This window comes from Spea bombifrons, chromosome 4 (assembly GCF_027358695.1).
Source record: "Spea bombifrons isolate aSpeBom1 chromosome 4, aSpeBom1.2.pri, whole genome shotgun sequence".
Taxonomy (NCBI): Eukaryota; Metazoa; Chordata; class Amphibia; order Anura; family Pelobatidae; genus Spea; species Spea bombifrons.
Genome location: NC_071090.1, coordinates 19,882,774 through 19,900,124, shown reverse-complemented (window position 1 = coordinate 19,900,124; position 17,351 = coordinate 19,882,774). Strand labels below are relative to the sequence as shown.

The 17,351-nt window shown below is 43.4% G+C and overlaps 2 protein-coding genes across 2 annotated transcripts; one reads left to right on the top strand and one right to left on the bottom strand.

Annotated features, from left to right (window-relative positions):
• Positions 1–839: 839 nt before the first annotated feature.
• Positions 840–6,335, top strand: MRNIP (MRN complex interacting protein). Its single transcript, XM_053463634.1, has 7 exons — positions 840–911; positions 1,044–1,103; positions 2,074–2,171; positions 2,407–2,482; positions 4,067–4,218; positions 5,238–5,331; positions 5,868–6,335. The coding sequence occupies exons 1-7, from the start codon at positions 852–854 to the stop codon at positions 6,333–6,335; spliced, it is 1,008 nt and encodes a 335-aa protein (XP_053319609.1). The 5' UTR covers positions 840–851.
• A 1,441-nt stretch (positions 6,336–7,776) lies between these two features.
• On the bottom strand, positions 7,777–16,036 carry SQSTM1 (sequestosome 1). The gene is made up of 8 exons (XM_053463237.1): positions 15,728–16,036; positions 13,809–13,904; positions 13,292–13,506; positions 13,035–13,200; positions 12,570–12,665; positions 11,231–11,436; positions 10,703–10,907; positions 7,777–8,119 (listed from the first exon to the last, which is right to left on the bottom strand). Exons 1-8 carry the CDS (start codon positions 15,921–15,923, stop codon positions 7,962–7,964), a joined length of 1,338 nt encoding a protein of 445 aa, XP_053319212.1. The 5' UTR covers positions 15,924–16,036; the 3' UTR covers positions 7,777–7,961.
• Between the last annotated feature and the right edge of the window lie 1,315 nt (positions 16,037–17,351).

The window sequence follows — 17,351 nt, the reverse complement described above, 5'->3', positions numbered from 1 at the left end:
ATATACAGTATATTTTGCTCCAAAGGGTTAAGCTAAGTTTTACAACATTTTCCCCACAAGTTGCACCATTTGAGTGCCAAGAGGATGCACAATGATTTTCACTGCCCATACTCTAAGCACCCTACAGATGCTTACATACGTCTCATCACATGAATCTCTTGCATTCCAAAGGATGTTGGGGTAAACGCCCAGCTCACCCCAATAAGTTTTATGCCTTAGTGAATATTTACTGTGGTGTGAGATGGGGGAATGAGGGGTAAGGGATTGGCATGAGAGCGTGGGACCTGTATAGTTGAAACCTATGCCCCAAAAGCATTTTATTCACCCACAACGGTGTGGGGGGTTTGAGGTATGAATGTTTTCTTTTTTTTTTGTAAATATAACACTGATGCACACCTTAGAAAGAAAAAGGGCACAGGTGGATTTGAGTCCTTAAGAGGAACTGTTCCTTCCTTCCAGACAGCTCATTAAATTACACTGTAACAGTGTGTAAGGAATTCTATTGATTGGGGGGGCGTGGCATAATCCTAAAATCCGTGGTAGTTAAGTATTTTATAACAATAGCCAGCTTCATTTAACCTATTCGCCAGTCTTTCATGCGCACTAGGGAGTGAAAAGGCGGGAAGAATTAATCGGAAGCCTCACAATACCGCAGCCAATCAGCAGAAGTATGTTTGAACTACATATCCCGTGACGCTCCGTAGGCTTTACGATTGAAGAGGCTCATGGAACTTGTAGTTCTGCGACATCCGGGGAATTAAATCGCGATCAATATTTGATTCTAGTTTGTGAATTAGTCTCTCTCCGTCTCTGCCACGGAGTCTGCGGACATTGTACATGTCCTAAAAAGCATGGTGCAGGAATTCCAGGTTCTTAGGTGCTTCTCCTGCCAAACTTTTCAAGTGCATCAGGTAACATCTCATAACGTCCCTCCATAATAATATGTAAAAAAACAAACACGTATTATTTTATTATTCCCGGACATAAAACGGTAGACCGGGACTTAACTGCGTTTTCATATTTTATGAAGGTTCTATTTTTAGGTAAAAAAGAGCAAAACATGGAATTGCAAACTGTGTGGAGAGAAGCAGTCGCTGCTAAAGGTGGGTGATTATGGGAGAAGGTGGAAGTATGAGGAAGACTGTTATTATTATTATTATTATGAATAATAATATATGTACCTATTTTATTGCAATGAGATGTAAAGTATCATAGTCATGTTTGAATACAAACAATCTACATTAGAATATGCACTGTTTAGATAAATTAATATAATAATAATAATAATAATATGCTTTTAGGGCTGGGTAATATGTGTAGAATTTCGGAGCCAGGTAGAAAATATTGTTTAGCACCTAGAGGTATACTAATAAACATCCATATAGGATACATACTGACCAATGATACGGTTTGCTTTCTGGGGGACCCAGGACCAAATGAAGTCATCAACAACATACCCACATTACATAGACAGCAGTATGACATTGTGGCATGTTCTGTCCCCTCATGTACATGTGTGGTGTATACCTCCCAAGAGTCCAGATTGTCTTGTTATGCACTACCTGGCATGCCATTGTACAATACTACAGACTATGGTGCTATATAAATCAATTATAATATGTTTTTGCCTCTGGTTATTTGACCTGTTGGGAGGAATAGTGTAGGAATTGTGTCTCTGTGTATGCCCACCTGCTGGCAGCGCTGCCGTATTTATTTGTGCCCAGTACAAACCTAAAGTCCATGATCCTACCACTGCCTCGCCCCATAGTCTGCCATAAGGGGCCAGTGGGAAGATCTGCAACAGATCAGGACCTGGGCCACACGAATACTGGTTGTATCTCCTGATGATGTCCCTGATCTGTTGTCATGACTGTCCAGAGAAATTCAGTGTGGTCGGCTGCTGTGTAAGATACTGAAATACCTAGGTGCCAGCAGTTACATTTTAAGAGCCATGCATTGTGTTCAAAATGTAATGTTTTAAACCAGAATATGTCGTCGTTGGCAGTGAAAACCACATTCTGTGTGACAATCTGGTGATGGAAAGTAATAGAGTTAAATCTTTTATTAATATAGGTGTATGGACAAGGTTCTGGAGCAGACTGCAGACAGCATGTGCAGAAACTGAACCTCCTTCAAGGTGAAGTGCAGCAGGCAGCTGAGAAAGCTGTCAGGTAAGAACTTTGTTTTCATTTATAATAACATTATAGTATGGGCTTGACTTCAGATTACCTCCCAAATTATCTCTAATTAGTTACTCTGCAGTCTTCCTTCCGTGCACAGCTGAAATGTACAGCACGTCTGTGTGGTCATTGGATGAGTAAACAAAGACAAGGTATCTCAGAGAGAATATATTCTTATACTTGTTATAAATTGTTCCCCTTAAAATTCCAATACCTCCCACTGAAGGTTTGATGGGCAAGAAGAAATCAAAGAAGAATATAAACCTGTTGAAGATACACCAGTAGGAACAAGTTTTTCTCAGGTGAGCTATTGGTCTTTAAACCGAGCACATGTATCTTAGTATGAAAAAAATAAATGCATAATTTCAAGTGTTCCTTAAAAAAGCCAGTGATGTGTGTGTGTTTTTGGTGTCAGTGTGACAGAGCCTGTCCTGGTGTGTGTGTGTTTGGGTGTCAGTGTGGCAGAGCCTGTCCTGATGTGTGTGTGTGTGTGTGTGTGTTTGGTGTGTCAGTGTGGCAGAGCCTTTCCTGATGTGTGTGTGTGTGTGTGTGTGTGTGTTTGGGTGTTGGTGGGGCAGAGCCTGTCCTGGTGTGTGTGTTTGGGTCTGAGTGTGGCAGAGCCTGTCCTGGTGTTTGTGTTTGGGTGTCGGTGGGGCAGAGCCTGTCCTGGTGTGTGTGTTTGGGTGTCAGTATGACAGAGCCTGCCCTGGTGTGTGTCAGTGTGACAGAACCTGTCCTGGTGTGTGTTTGGGTGTCAGTGTGACAGAGCCTGTCCTGGTGTGTCAGTGTGACAGAGCCTGTCCTGGTGTATCAGTGTGACAGAGCCTGTCCTGGTGTGTGTGTTTGGGTGTCAGCGTGGGAGAGCCTTTCCTGATGTGTTTGGGTGTTGGTGGGGCAGAGCCTCTCTTGGTGTGTGTGTTTGGGTGTCAGTGGGGCAGAGCCTGTCCTGGTGTGTGTGTTTGGGTGTTGGTGGGGCAGAGCCTGTCCTGGTGTGTGTGTTTGGGTGCCAGTGTGACAGAGCCTGTCCTGGTGTGTGTGTGTTTGGGTGTCAGTGTGACAGAGCCTGTCCTGGTGTGTCAGTGTGACAGAGCCTGTCCTGTGTGTGTGTGTCAGTGTGGGAGAGCCTGTCCTGGTGTGTGTTTGGGTGTCAGTGTGGGAGAGCCTGTCCTGGTGTGTTGGTGTGGCAGAGCCTGTCCTGGTGTGTGTGTGTTTGGGTGTCGGTGTAGCAGAACCTGTCCTGGTGTCTGTGTGTGTTTGGGTGTCGGTGTGGCAGAGCCTGTCCTGGTGTGTGTGTTTGGGTGTCTGGCCCTGCCGCCAGTGTGCATCAGCCATCTTAAATCCAGCTTGTACCCACAATGTGCTCCAGCCTTGTGCAGTTTAATTTGGCTAAACTTCTTTTAAATGGTTTGGGAACTGACTTTGTTTTACTGTTTAAGTAATTCGGTATTGATAGAATGACATATAAAAGTTGATCAAAAAACTTTTCCACTGCTTTTTTCATTATCGCCAAATTAACCCTGTGTTAATATGCAGTATAAAGCTAAAAGGCCATATTTTCTCAGTGAAAAATGAGTGCGGTCCACGCACATATACATTTCTGATGAAGTGGCCCACTGGTCACCCCTGGGCTAGCATAAACACACACCTAAATATGGATCTGTCATTTTCCCCACATTTTGCTCTGCGCAATGCATAGACAGAGCGTTTATATTTTAGTAATGTTGTCTTGCAGGTATAGTTATGTATAATTCTGGACCAACTTAGCCCTTCTTACAGGAGAAACTCACCAGGCTGGGCCACATGATGCACAGTGAAGTCAGTGAGTTGACATGTATAAGTGCATATATATTTTTTACAAATTGATTGCATTGATTTGGTTCCTGCAGGAAAAAGGAAATTCTGTGAGCCGCTGGAGTAAATATCTGGTTCAACATGAAGAGGAACGAGAGTATGTGACGCAAGAAAGTGAAGAAAAGAACCACACTTACACAGACGAAGAGTTGTTTTTATCTCAGACAGAAATGGCATTAAAGCCCAGGTTTGTGGTTCTTCCTAAGTTTTTCTTGGATAAGAAAATGGGAACCAACCAAATATAACTATTAGATCAATAATCATGTTTTATCAGGATTAATAAATTCACTATGTTGTGCTCTTTCGCACTCACTCGTGCTCTCACACTGTCTCACAATACCTTTATACCATCTCCACCAACTGCTTCTGCGTCCTGTCTCCTTTAGCACAGCTCTGCTTCTTCTCTTGCCTCTTGTTATTTTGTTTTCTGTCTTCTTTCTTTGCCCGCTTTTCCCCATGTCTTTCTTAATCCTCTGTGTGGCACCCCCATCGACCCTTTGCGTGCCCCCCACACACAATTTTACACACTCAGGCTAACACACATACTCCCTTTCACACACACACACACTTAGACATACACAGTCATGCTCACACATAAACCCTGGTAACTGACACACATTTGCACAGACGTTACATGACCCCGCTACCTTCCTGCCTCCTTGGTTCCCCAGCAGTGTGCCTCTTCTTCTGGTGCACTTCTGCAAAAGGGTGGAGATTCTGGGCACCCCCTCTTCCCCCGATTGGAAGAACAGGTTAGAGGCTGTCCCTGTGGCTCCGCCTTTTTTGCAGAAGTGACCGAGAGGCCAAATAATACAGATTCAGAAAGAACATGTCTTGTGGTTGCAAATTTCCTCCCCTATCAAAGAACCGCCTTGTTCCCATAGACCCACTGGGACCCATGTAAGGGCCAGCACTGGGCAGTGTAATATTCCCGGTTAATACTAATGCTTGGAGAAATTAAATGTGGATACCCATATAATTTCTGACAGCACCATTCCTTTTTTTCATCTGCTAAAATACAATTTATGATGATTTAGAAGTAATTTTTTTTTTACTATTAGAATTACTTCTAAATCATCACAAATTGTATTTTAGCAGATGAAAAAAAAGAATGGTGCTGTCAGAAATTGTATGGGTATCCACATTTAATTTCTCCGACAGCACCATTCTTCTAGTAAAAAAAAAAATCTGCGTCTTTTATTTTAGAAAACAAAAAGAAAGTGTGTCCAAGGGCTGTGGATTTGAGGACCAAGAACAAATATACTCCACAAACAAAGCAAAAAGATTCAAAATGTGTGAGGTTTGTATTGTCAAAAAATATGTCTTGGAGATTTTGTGTAGGTTCCCTGGATGGTTTGTATAGCTGCTTCTTATTTTCCGTGAGCTCCTGGACTGGAACTGGTTCTGTAACTGTGTAGAAAGTAGGGTATATTTGCTGTAGAGTACCCAAAATACTTCTTATTGCTATATTTTTGAGCTACCTTGATACAAACCTACTTGGAACCTGCTAGAGTTTCACTAAGGGAAAAATAACACTACTTTTTTGTATCCATTTATAAATGAGCTTTTTTTCATGGTTTAGTATCATATGCAGCGACACGTGAAAATGTTTAGAAAATGTGCAAACACGGCTGTCCAATAATAGTAATATAAATCACATGTACGAAAATGTCTGATATTGAATGCCATTAAATACATTTTCGTTTAGGACTGTATAGTTTTTGTATTGTGAAAACTGATTTCTAAAGATATGATACAATGCTAGCTAAGAAAAGAACACGGGGAAAGAACACTTTGGTGCACCAAGTAAAATAACTTCTAATTTCTCTTTCATAGGGCAGGGGAAGGTCCACATCCATAGAAAACCAACATTCTGCCTCCGCAAACCAGTTTGTCTCTGGTAAGTCTAAATGGGGGAAGTTTCTTTCTACCTCTCCTGCCGCCGAAATAAATGAAGGTGGTACCTGCAGGTTGGCAAACGTTGACAAGGAAGAATCTAGTGTGTCAAAGTTATGGCAAAAAGAGGAGGAAACCGAAGAGCTTGTTGAAGCACGATTACCCATCCCTAAAACTAGAACGGATGGGACTGTGCTTAGCAAAGCCTCAACTACATCCCGTCTAAACACCCAGAGTGATTTACAAGGTGCGTGGAAGACTCATGGAGATAACAGGTCACTGGATGCCCACACAGGAGAACATTGTGCCAAGCAACTGACCCGATTCAACATCTCCCCATCTCTCACCAAGACTTCTGCCTCTACTAACATGTTTCAGACTGACGAAGACTTTGATGATAATTATTGAGTACCATTCTGTATTGTTCTTTGCTTTCTCTGCATAGGGAAAAATAAAACTTTCTAATGAGTATTTATCTTAAAGGATTAAAAACCACATTGGTATGGTATGCTAAATTATTACTGCAACCTGTCAGCAGAACACCTGCAGACTCCAAATTGGTTTTGATTGTCATGTCTGCTCACCAAAACAAATGCCCTGGCTTTCTGTGATGCCTCCTTGGGTAATCCCTATAAAGTATGGGGGTTAGACACCGCTTTTCCTTTGCGGGGAAAGTATGCTGAACTTCCCTAGTTAAGTTGAATCGCAATGTTTAACTGTAGAGCAGCCATTGTTCATATAGAAGTCTCCCACAAGTCTAGCACTGTAGCACAAACTGGTGTTTTAGTGAATATGTTCTATCACTGCACTGTAACCATACAAACTATTCTGCTTCCACCGTCCTCTGTTTGTTGTAATCTCACACTCTGCGACACTTCTGCATTCCTGTTCAGTCATCCAAAGGAAGTTTGCAGCTTTATATATAATATGTGTGTAATACGGTGCTATTCCATACTTGGGTCTACATGAGTGTGTGAAATCATTATAGCTGCCTCCATCTGTGATAAATGCTCGCATGCAGGGAGCGCAATAAAGATATTGTATCTCGAGGAACCCGTTTCCCATTTTTCATACATATTACTTTACATTTTCCACTCATCATTGTACTGTATTTGAAGCCAGACTCAAAGAAGAGTCCTCAGGTATAACATTGATATGGAAGTAACATTTATGTGGTTATCTCTGATTTGTTGAATTAGTGATGCTTCAAAAACAGTATTTAATTAGATTAGATTAGATAATGCTGGATAGAACTGTAGCAAGCATGCCCCATTAATACATAATGTTAAATGTGTGATATTCTGCTCTTCTTTCTATCCTGTCATCTTATATCCTTTTAATTTGGCATTTTATGTTGTCGATGGACACGAAAAGGACCTGCACCATTGACATTAAAATACCTGATAATATACTTTGAAACTTACTGGCCATTGATATTTAGAGATTTTTATTTCTCTTTAGAAATGTGATATACTGCGAGTAAATCATTGTGGCTGCTTGCTTGATCTTAATTTGTACCAGAGATACCAGCTCTGCGTTTTCTTTGGATTATAAACCAACAGAGCCTGTTCCAGAATGAATGGATGGAGGTGGGATGGCTGCCCTCATCCCTCAACTAGAGTCTTGTTTAAAGGACAGAGATGGCCCATCAGTAGCTTTCCGGCTCTTGAGGAACTACCTATCCCAAAAGCACTATGCCTGTTAGTAATGCGGGCGTAGAAATCCTTAGACAGCCCGCATGTGGTTGCGTGCTTCTGGAACTCTGCCACAATTGACCCTTTAAGACCAGAAATTAGGATAGTGTGTACATTTAAGGTTTACATAAATAAAATTAGAACATAAAACCAAGCAGGATTATAATATTTTATTGTCCCTGCAATAATAACATCAGGAGGGACATGGCTTGCTACAAGATGCGCCTCAAAAGTGCGTAGTTAGAATACATCATAAATGTGTTTGCCAAGCAATATGACGTGAAAATAAAGGATGAAAGGTTATCTAAAATAAAATAAAAAAAGAAAAATAGTGCAGATGTTAGGGGCGAGGAATATGCCGCACAGACTGCATGGTATCCAGGGCAGACCCTATGTCGTACTGTTTGGCCTGCAGGAGCCGAGTAAGCCAGCCACCCTCATCTGTAAAGCCCATCGAAAGCATCTGGGACAAGGATTCTATGAGACGAGGATCCGCATCTATAAGAGAAGCATATTGATAGCTGTGTAAGTAACAGTTACTACATACATCAGTTCTGTCTACATTTATCTATTTAAAAATATTGCTTGTATGTATGCATGTATATACATAATAAAAAACTCCCAATGTAATATACAGACAGGACTGTTTATGCGGCGTGTTTTGCTGTAGTTTACTTCTCATTTACTGTACCCACGCGTATATATCGAATTTGGCAGTTTAAAAAAAAAAAAAAATTGTGCTGTTTTGCATGTTATATGGCAAGAAGTACAAGCAGTTTATTGCTATTTCAAAACCAATTGCCTAGCTTGCAATATCTGTTCCAGTACATCCTAAAAGTGTACGATGGGGGTCGAGGTCAGAGCTCTGTGGAAGTCAGTCAAGTTCTTCCACACCAAACTCATCCAACCATGTCTTTATGGGCCTTGCTTTGTGCACAGTCATGATGGAATAGAAAAGGAGCTTCCCCAAACTGTTCCTACAAAGTTGGAAGCATAGCATTGTCCAAAATGTCTTGGTATGCCAAGCGCGGAAGGGGCCCAAATGCTGGAAAACCAGCCACATACCGTATTGGCTCGAATATAGGCCGCACTTTTTTCCCCCACTTTAAGTTTTTAAAGTGGGGGTGCGGCCTATATTCGGGCTCTAGCGCCCGACGCCCGGGACATGCAGCGGGGTTAAGATACAGATCCCCCGCAGCGGTGCAGGGGACCTGCATCCTTATCCCCGATACGCTCAGACAGCCTCCCCTGCCAGCACTTCCCACGGGGGGGGGGGGTGCCGGCACGGGAGGTTATCTAAGCGTTTTACCTCTGCCCCCCCCTCCTCGACTTACCGGAGCAGACTCCCGGGTGTCTTGCGGGGCCGGCGGGAGACATTTACTCAATACGCTCATGCAACTTCCGGTACCGGAAGTTGCATACGCGTATTGCGTACATGTCCCTCGCCGGCCCCGCAAGACACCCGGGAGTCTGCTCCGGTAAGTCGAGGAGGGGGGGGCAGAGGAGGACAGCGGCAGCGGATCGCGGGGAGGGAGGACAGCGGCAGCGGATCGCGGGGAGGGAGGACAGCGGCAGCGGATCGCGGGGAGGGAGGACAGCGGCAGCGGATCGCGGGGAGGGAGGACAGCGGCAGCGGATCTGGGGGAGGGAGGACAGCGGCAGCGGATCTCGGGGAGGGAGGACAGCGGCAGCGGATCGCGGGGAGGGAGGACAGCGGCAGCGGATCTGGGGGAGGGAGGACAGCGGCAGCGGATCTCGGGGAGGGAGGACAGCGGCAGCGGATCTCGGGGAGGGAGGACAGCGGCAGCGGATCTCGGGGAGGGAGGACAGCGGCAGCGGATCTCGGGGAGGGAGGACAGCGGCAGCGGATCTCGGGGAGGGAGAACAGTGGCAGCGTATCTCGGGGAGGGAGGACAGAGTGGCAGCATGTTTTTTGGTGCTTTTTTAAAGAAAAAAAACTTTTTCTTTAAAAAAGCACCAAACTTTTAGGGTGCGGCCTATATACGGGGGCGGCCTATATCCGAGCCAATACGGTACTTCTCCCCAAAAGTTACAGTTGACACAATTCAGGTAACATTCTCCTGGCATCCGCCAATGGCAACGTGCTTTACAGAACTCAATCCGACGCCTGACATTGTACTTGGTGATGTGAGGCTTGCATGCAGCTGCCAGGCCATGGAAACCCATTGCATTAAGCTCCTGACACACAGTTTTTGTGGCGATATTAATTTTTGGAACTCCTCAGCCACGGAATCGGTAGAGCGTTAGCGACTTTCACACACCATGCGCCTCAGCACTCGGTTACCCCCCCTCTGTGACTTTATGTGGTCTTCCATGTCATGGTTGAGTTGAAACTTCCTAACCTGACTTATTGCAAAGGTGTTATCCCATCATGGTACCACACTTGATTTTTTCACAAATGTTTGTAAATGCATACTGGATTCTGGTATGAATTAACAGCTCCTGGCACATGTTACAGCCACACATCACCCCAATATGTGTTCAACATTTGCTAAATACAGCGATACCACCCATGCATGGGATTGACAGGTTGCGTGGGAGCTAAAAGGCCACTTTTGAGACACGTGTAATTCTGTTCTTCAACATAGAGTTCTGAGGTTACCCTGAGCCCATGACATCTTTGAGGGTGGTCAATTAAATTTCATTTTATTTTTTTAATGGTGAAACTCTTTATGTCAAGTTTCATTTAATTTCCAGTATTCTTTTAGGTTTTCTTGGCACTGGATGTTTTCCCTTATGGTAACATTATTACCTATTTAATTTTTTTAACTTTACTGCTCACAAAGATTAGTAACCTGGGCTCCACTGGCTGCGGTACCATTTTCAGGAGTGTCTTGAGAGACCCTCTGTTGAGGCATTGCAGCAACACCAGCTGAGCGAAGAAAACTCATCGCTTGTTTAACCTCATGACGTGCCTGGCACATCAATTGTCATCAAGGGGTTAAAGAAGGCAGACCTCGAAAAGGGGATTTTCTTGAAAAGATGATGGATACAGTAAAGTTAAGCATTGAGGAAAACCTGGTTTTACAGGATTGCCACTGTTAACCAAGCATTGCTTACCTGCTGGAAGATGTGGGTACAGAGCGGCCTCCCTAAGCCCTGTAGGTGCATGTATGGCTTGACTTTGGTCCAGGGAGAGCGGCTCATCTGTCTCAAGATGTTGAAGCGACTGAAGTTCACCAGTGGATGGGTCGACCTCTTTAGAGGAGACATGAGTCCAGTCGTCATCACCCACTGAAGCACTGCCACTGCTCTCACCTTGTTCCTTTTGGTAAAAGAAGAACCAATTTAAAAACCTTTCATAAAATCTGTTAAAGAAACATACATTAAATTGCGCTCCCATGACAATGATAGGACTATTTTACCTGTACCTCGTTTTCGAGAAAAGTCTAAATCCTTTTTATCTAAAAATTTAAAATTACATCTGTAGATCTATGTAATGGGTGTTGAGTAGACGCTGTATTCTGTTACTGTTGTATTCAGAATACACACTAGGAAGAGCATTACAATATATTAACTAATTCATGTTGTAGGCAGGTAACTAGAGCTGAAATTCCAGAAGAATTTGTAGATAAATACAGTGCTTACGCGTTCTTGAGAATTTAAAGCAATGTCTTTCATCCGTTCTGCAATATTGTCAGTTTCCATGTGGTCAGATTGCTGGCTGTCATCTTTGGCCTGAGGATTCTGAGGAGAGGAGGAGGTACTCGGCTGGGAGTCTTTGTTCAGAGAACTAGGTTCTGAAACTTTGCTTCGTTTGCCACCATGCTCAACATCAATGTCTACATCAATACCTAGAGAAATACAAGAGAAAGTTAAATTGACTCTTATATGCAGTATAAAGGGTCATAGCGCCAAGACATGTCTTCTGGGCAAAACAGTGGATGTCCTTTCTTATAAATGTTATACAGCAAATGAATGTCTGTCTATGAATGTCTGCTTGACTGTCTATCCAAAAACTGACTGTTGGAATAGAAAATCCGAATTTGTGTCTTATGCCTTTTGTTTCGGCGCTCCATTATTTTTGTGTATTTATGGTGCTATGCATATTTACAGGTTCTGACCAAACCTTAGAGTTGAGCAGCCCCTCCTGTCACACAGGTGCCTCATTGTGTCCAGAAAAGACTTTAAATTGCTTGAGAGTTTCCTTTGGGTTAAAATGCAGTGTAGTCCCACTGATTCCGCTCTTTGGTAAGCAATATAACCATTAAAAATTACATAGGACTCACCAAACTTGGGGTGCTTTGATGTAGTTGGGACGCTAAGCAATATATCGCCATATAGGGTGACAGAAGCCCCAATAGTTATGCCTTAGATAGGGCGTTTTGAACGCTATTCACTGGGGATGTGCGGAATTCTGGTTTTGTTTTTAGGACCGTGCCTATCTTTTCCTGCCCTTTCAGTATTCTAGGCACCATGTTGTAGACTGCATCTTCTGTAATGCAATCGGCCACTGAAGTAACCCGCTGTCACATTTTGAATGTATTGCCCCTATCTCTCCTTTTTAGGTTTGCTACTCGGGCATGTTAACACAATGAAGTGTGTATGCAAGGTAATGTACTATTAAGGGACCTTACTACGATCAGAGGAACCATAGTTCCATTTCAAGCAGAGAAAGGCATTCTTCACTGTAAACCTTTGGAATCCACCGCTTATGGCACCGGCGACTAAAGATACTGTAGGTGCTTCAAAATATGAAATGTATTCCTTTGTGTGGAATGAAAGGAATACTTTACCCTCTTCTAGAAAAAAAACTCGCATGACATCGATAGAATAAAAAGTATAATACAAAGGCTGAACTTATGTCCTTTTTCAGCTTCACTATGGAACATGTTTAAAAAGGTGACAGAGGGAGCTCTGGGCACATGTAGAACGACGGAAGGAGGTTGCCCATCAAGCACCACCGCTAAGAAGTATAACAACTCACCCAGGGGACTCAACATAGCCGCAACACTCTCTCCCACAGACTTCAGGAAGTTCACATTGGAATCTTGGGATGGCTGTGAGGGACTTGAATCAGCAGCTTTATTTGGTTAAGGAAAAAAAAAACATGGCATCAAGTAAATATTTTAGAAACATTCTGGAAAGTGCCACACTAGAAAAAGGTGAGGTTCATAAAGACGAAGGTACACCATCCTTAACATTAACCCTGCCTCTCAAATACATCCGATTCTCAATGGCAGTCTTTGTAAGAAGAATGCAAGTATAGTTCTGTTTGCCATCTGAGTTTCTCAGTCATGTGTGATGGAGATGCACCCATTCTTTGAGACAGCCACCATTTGTATTAGTATTTGGGTATGCAGAACAATCTTGCACTTTAGCCTTTAAATGTCCAATAATGAACCTGAACTATGGCTTTTTGAGTGGAATTTCTACTGAAACACAATCTCACCTTTTTCTGCCCCAGAAGCAGGCGGATTCTGAGAAGGTGCGCTTCCATGAGCTTGCTGGGAGTTTGGGCAGGTGAAGGCCCTGCCAGGAAAACCCCAGCCAGGCATCCATGAACAGGGTGGAACCCCATGGTGCATTTTTCGGAACCATCGATTACGTGGGAAAGCCTGCAAAACATTTTTTTTTATTCCTCAAAACACATGTAAAAAAAATAAAAACCCAACCAAGTTTGTGCTTTGCAGTCTAACCGAACCTTACCAAAGGAGTAGAGAACATTATCATATTGTGCTCCTTATGGATTCCCTTTGCCTCGCAGGTGCTGCACAGGTCATAATCTGGACAAACCAGGCACTTGTACCTGTTCCCCACCACAGGTCCATCACATCCATCACAAGTCACATTTGGATGAACCAAGTTTGGCATGTTTTCCTGTCCAGCATGTGAACGATGCTCACGCTTGCCATCTTTCTTCTCTGGAGGAGAAAATGAGGGGGAACAAATACATTTACAAAATTAAATTTTGTCACTAACAAAAATTGGGCCTTTCATAATGCGCAATGAAGCTAGGAGTTGAAACTGCAACCGTAGAGTTAGCCTTGCTACTCTCTAGTACACATTTGATTTAAGGGGGTTTTTATCACCAAAAAACATGTTTAACTTTTAGCTATTGGATGTATGAGGTTCTCTTCAGAGAACTATATAACTCAAAACACAAACAGTCATCTGCTCCGTCCACGGACAGCGTCAGACCATAAACCCGAAACACACTGTATACCTTTCAGGTAGATACGGAAGACATCTTCTTTCAGCCCCGACAAGGCCATATTCAGTTCTTCATCAGTGGAGAAAGCAACCAGATCACCTTCTTCATCTAAACAAAATAATAAAATTTAAAAAATGGCCACAATTTCAGATGCGAGGGGTTTCTAATGGGTGTCAATCATTCTTATGACTATCGTTTCTTGCTGAGAAAGATAACATTTTGGAAACGGTTATTCCTGTTCTGGAGAAGATGTCACATTACTTCTGCATCTGCCTGATACATGGCTAAGCCAGAGACATCCCTATATAGTCCCCATTATAGATTCTGAGCAGATACACACCTCGACAACCTTTGTTGTGATGCAGGCAAGCAATAAACGCATCTGTCTGCGCTAAATGAACTAATATTTTTACAGTAACCCAGCTGCTTTCCTCGCTGCTGATCACCGGATATGACGCTGGCTTCAGCTCCGTAGAGACCGGCACGGATAGGGACAGGCCTCCGCTGTGTAAACGGGCATCAGGCCCCCAGTTTTGTGGCCCCTGTCTCAAACTTGCCCCACTAAGGCTTAGGCATCGACTGCAGCTACCTACTAAGAAACGTAGCGGGCAAATGCCAACGTGGCATTCTGATGACCCACAACCAGAGATTAGTTGAAGCTGGCGATGGGCATTAAGGTTGCGTTGTTTGCATTCCTGGCAACTTACAATTAACCCTTAACTGTCTGGGGATGCAATTAACTACTGTACTAATCAGGAATGAACTGGCCTATTTCTCAGTAATCCAAAGGGGAGGGGAAAAAAAATAAAGAAAAAAAAACTGACTCGACCTTCCCAAAGGTCACAACAGCTATGCCGTAACATTAAACTTGTTGAAAAGAGAACATTTTGTTTTTATGGCACTTGAGAGGAAATTTCCACTTGTCCTGTCCAGGCAAACTGCAATTTGGGTAGGAATTTTATCGAGTTAACGTTATCTGCGTGTAATCTTAAAGATGTCGAGTTTTTCACTGTGAATAAAATATTCAGATATCAAAGCATATGACGGGCTACGTATACAAAAAAAAAAAGTCACTGCGATGCAAACTTTGAAAAGTGGTCTCATCGCCATCAGCATGAATATTCTATGGGTTGCTATAACGATAGCACCAATTATACGAAATTACTACAGGCCCTAACGAAGGGGTATATGACACTAGCACAAGAGCGGATACTGAAGACATACAACTAACTACACCCCCATACCACTAAATACCGCTGATGTCATTAGCTGCCATTCATTGGACCTAGATGTAATGTTTCGTAAGCTTTCAGGACCTCGGAGGTCTCTTCTTCAGATCTCCATTACGAGACTGTACATTGTCAGAAATGTTATTTTGACAGTCTAACCCAGCAGCAAGAATTTAGCCATATTATGGAAGCGACAGGCTGCGCCTTCTATCTGCAGGCTGTATTAGAAGGTTTGTGGAGAGACACCGACATTCTACGAATTACCCTGAAACACTTATGCTTCTCTAGAACACTTCTTCATGGCACTTAAATAGTTAGACAGACCGGGTCTTAATAAACGCGGTGCCAATCAGGACCATCCTGAGACAAGAAGTCAGCTCCCAAGACACAGTAGCTCAGTTTCAGCACAAGAGGTTGTGCAGCAGCCGCTAAGACACAGCCAATTAAAATACGTCAAATACAATCAGTGGCGGTCTAGTAACCGCATGCCATTCGATTTATTGCTCAGTGGCAACTACCATCACCCTCAGCCAAACAGCAACGCCCACAACCCTCAGCTGAGAATATTGGCAGTTAAAGAGTTACACCTGGGTCACCCTTGGTTACAGATGAAAATATTGCTTTATTATTTATGAATGACAGATTTTGATGATCAGGCCCAGGAAGGTGCTGCTGTCATTAAGAAGAATGGTCCCGGCTCACCTCTGTAGAACATCTGGAAAGGCCCTCCTCTGAGCCCCTGGAACATCTCTGTCACCTTTCTGGACAGGTCGTCACACATAGAGGTGGCATTAGCCGGTGCCCTCCCCGTGCCCGCCGGTAAGGGAAAGGCAAAGCGGCGGATCTCCTTGTGGCTGTCATCCTTTCCCAGGAGATAAGCCTTCACCGTCACCGACATGGCTGTTACAGGCGAGAGTACAACAACAGCTCACTTCCTGATACAATGACGCAGCTACAGCCCCTCAGCGCACACACAGCAAAACAACGCAGACACTTTGTATCCCGTGACTGGCGCTTCTCAGCGGCAGCCCCTGTATATATACGGGAGTCCTGGGAAAGTCCCCACCCCCTCACAAGGTACAGCCAAACCCCGCCCCTTCTCAGACATCTGATGTGCGAGCCAAAGAACGCTCCTTGATCCCTGAACCCTGTAACCGCGCCTCCATGAAGTGTGATGTCACAATGAAAAAGCAAAACAAAGGACCTTTCCGAAAACAGATAGGGGGTTAAGGAGGGTTCTAGAAATATATATATAAAAAAAAAAGTGTCTGGGCTAAGTTTTTTCTCTCTTAAATACATATATGCGATATATTGTGTACCAACAATTATAACATGTACATGCATACCTTCTGCTGTGTTGACCAGAGATGTCATTAGCCTAACGCAACACCCCAGCTGTCCCCAACAACCCAGACCACCATCCTCTCTACTGAGTTATGATGTCATATTGTAAACGGTCAGGTTGGGGACATCATAGAACTCCCTTGTATGTGGTACATTCAGCAGTTGCTCACCAACAGGGCAATCAGCCCCTGTTTTACAGTAGAAGGCGTGCATTCCTAGGCCTAGTCAGTCTAGACCAGTGTCTGCAAAATCACAGTCACAATAACCTTCTTCTCAGAAGACCATGGATGATATCATTACCTAAAACCAGGCTAAGCTGTCACCACCAACAATTTCCTTTATCGTTACCAATGCCAGTATCATTATTCCAACTCTCTGCTGATTTCTGTATGTTTCTAAGATAATTGAAGACATTGGGGAATTAGCAGGACCATATCATTGGATGTTGCTCCACACTACAAATGTACTCTTCAATTGCTTTCTGTAAATAAGGCATTCTGACGACCACATCAAAATATCACCCTAATATATATATATATCACAAAGATTCTACCAGATTGTAGCAACAGCATGAGTCTCATACCGGGTTCCTCATGGAAAACCCTAATCAATCTGGCCATTAATATATCCTTAACCGGTTCACCTATATTCAATCATTAATGTTTGCCACAAGATAGCAAGAAAGGCACCCATTTAGACACTCAACATATCCATGTTTCATGTTAAGAAAAGTACAAATATTTTAGATTCTTACAAAGAGCATCTGTGATCTACATGAGGTCCATGCTGCCCACCTGTGAAGCACTCTCAGTAAACTGAATGACCAATGTACTAAATTGGAGGAGGCTTTAAAACCAACTGTACCCTGTATTACTCTCGCCTTTTGATAAGCTGAAAAGAGGCAAATGTTTAGATTAAGCCGATGTTAACTTGCCCAGCTATAGGTGGAAAGGGTTTACGGTTATGGAAAACATTGGCCAAC

Coding starts and splice junctions, on each gene's coding strand:
- MRNIP (XM_053463634.1), top strand. CDS start 852: ATGGTGCAGGAATTCCAGGTTCTTAGGTGCTTCTCCTGCCAAACTTTT. Junction 912..1,043: donor AAACTTTTCAAGTGCATCAG/GTAACATCTCAT, acceptor TTCTATTTTTAG/GTAAAAAAGAGCAAAACATG. Junction 1,104..2,073: donor AGAAGCAGTCGCTGCTAAAG/GTGGGTGATTAT, acceptor TTATTAATATAG/GTGTATGGACAAGGTTCTGG.
- SQSTM1 (XM_053463237.1), bottom strand. CDS start 15,923: ATGTCGGTGACGGTGAAGGCTTATCTCCTGGGAAAGGATGACAGCCAC. Junction 13,905..15,727: donor TTTCCAGATGTTCTACAGAG/GTGAGCCGGGAC, acceptor TATTTTGTTTAG/ATGAAGAAGGTGATCTGGTT. Junction 13,507..13,808: donor CTTCCGTATCTACCTGAAAG/GTATACAGTGTG, acceptor TTTCTCCTCCAG/AGAAGAAAGATGGCAAGCGT.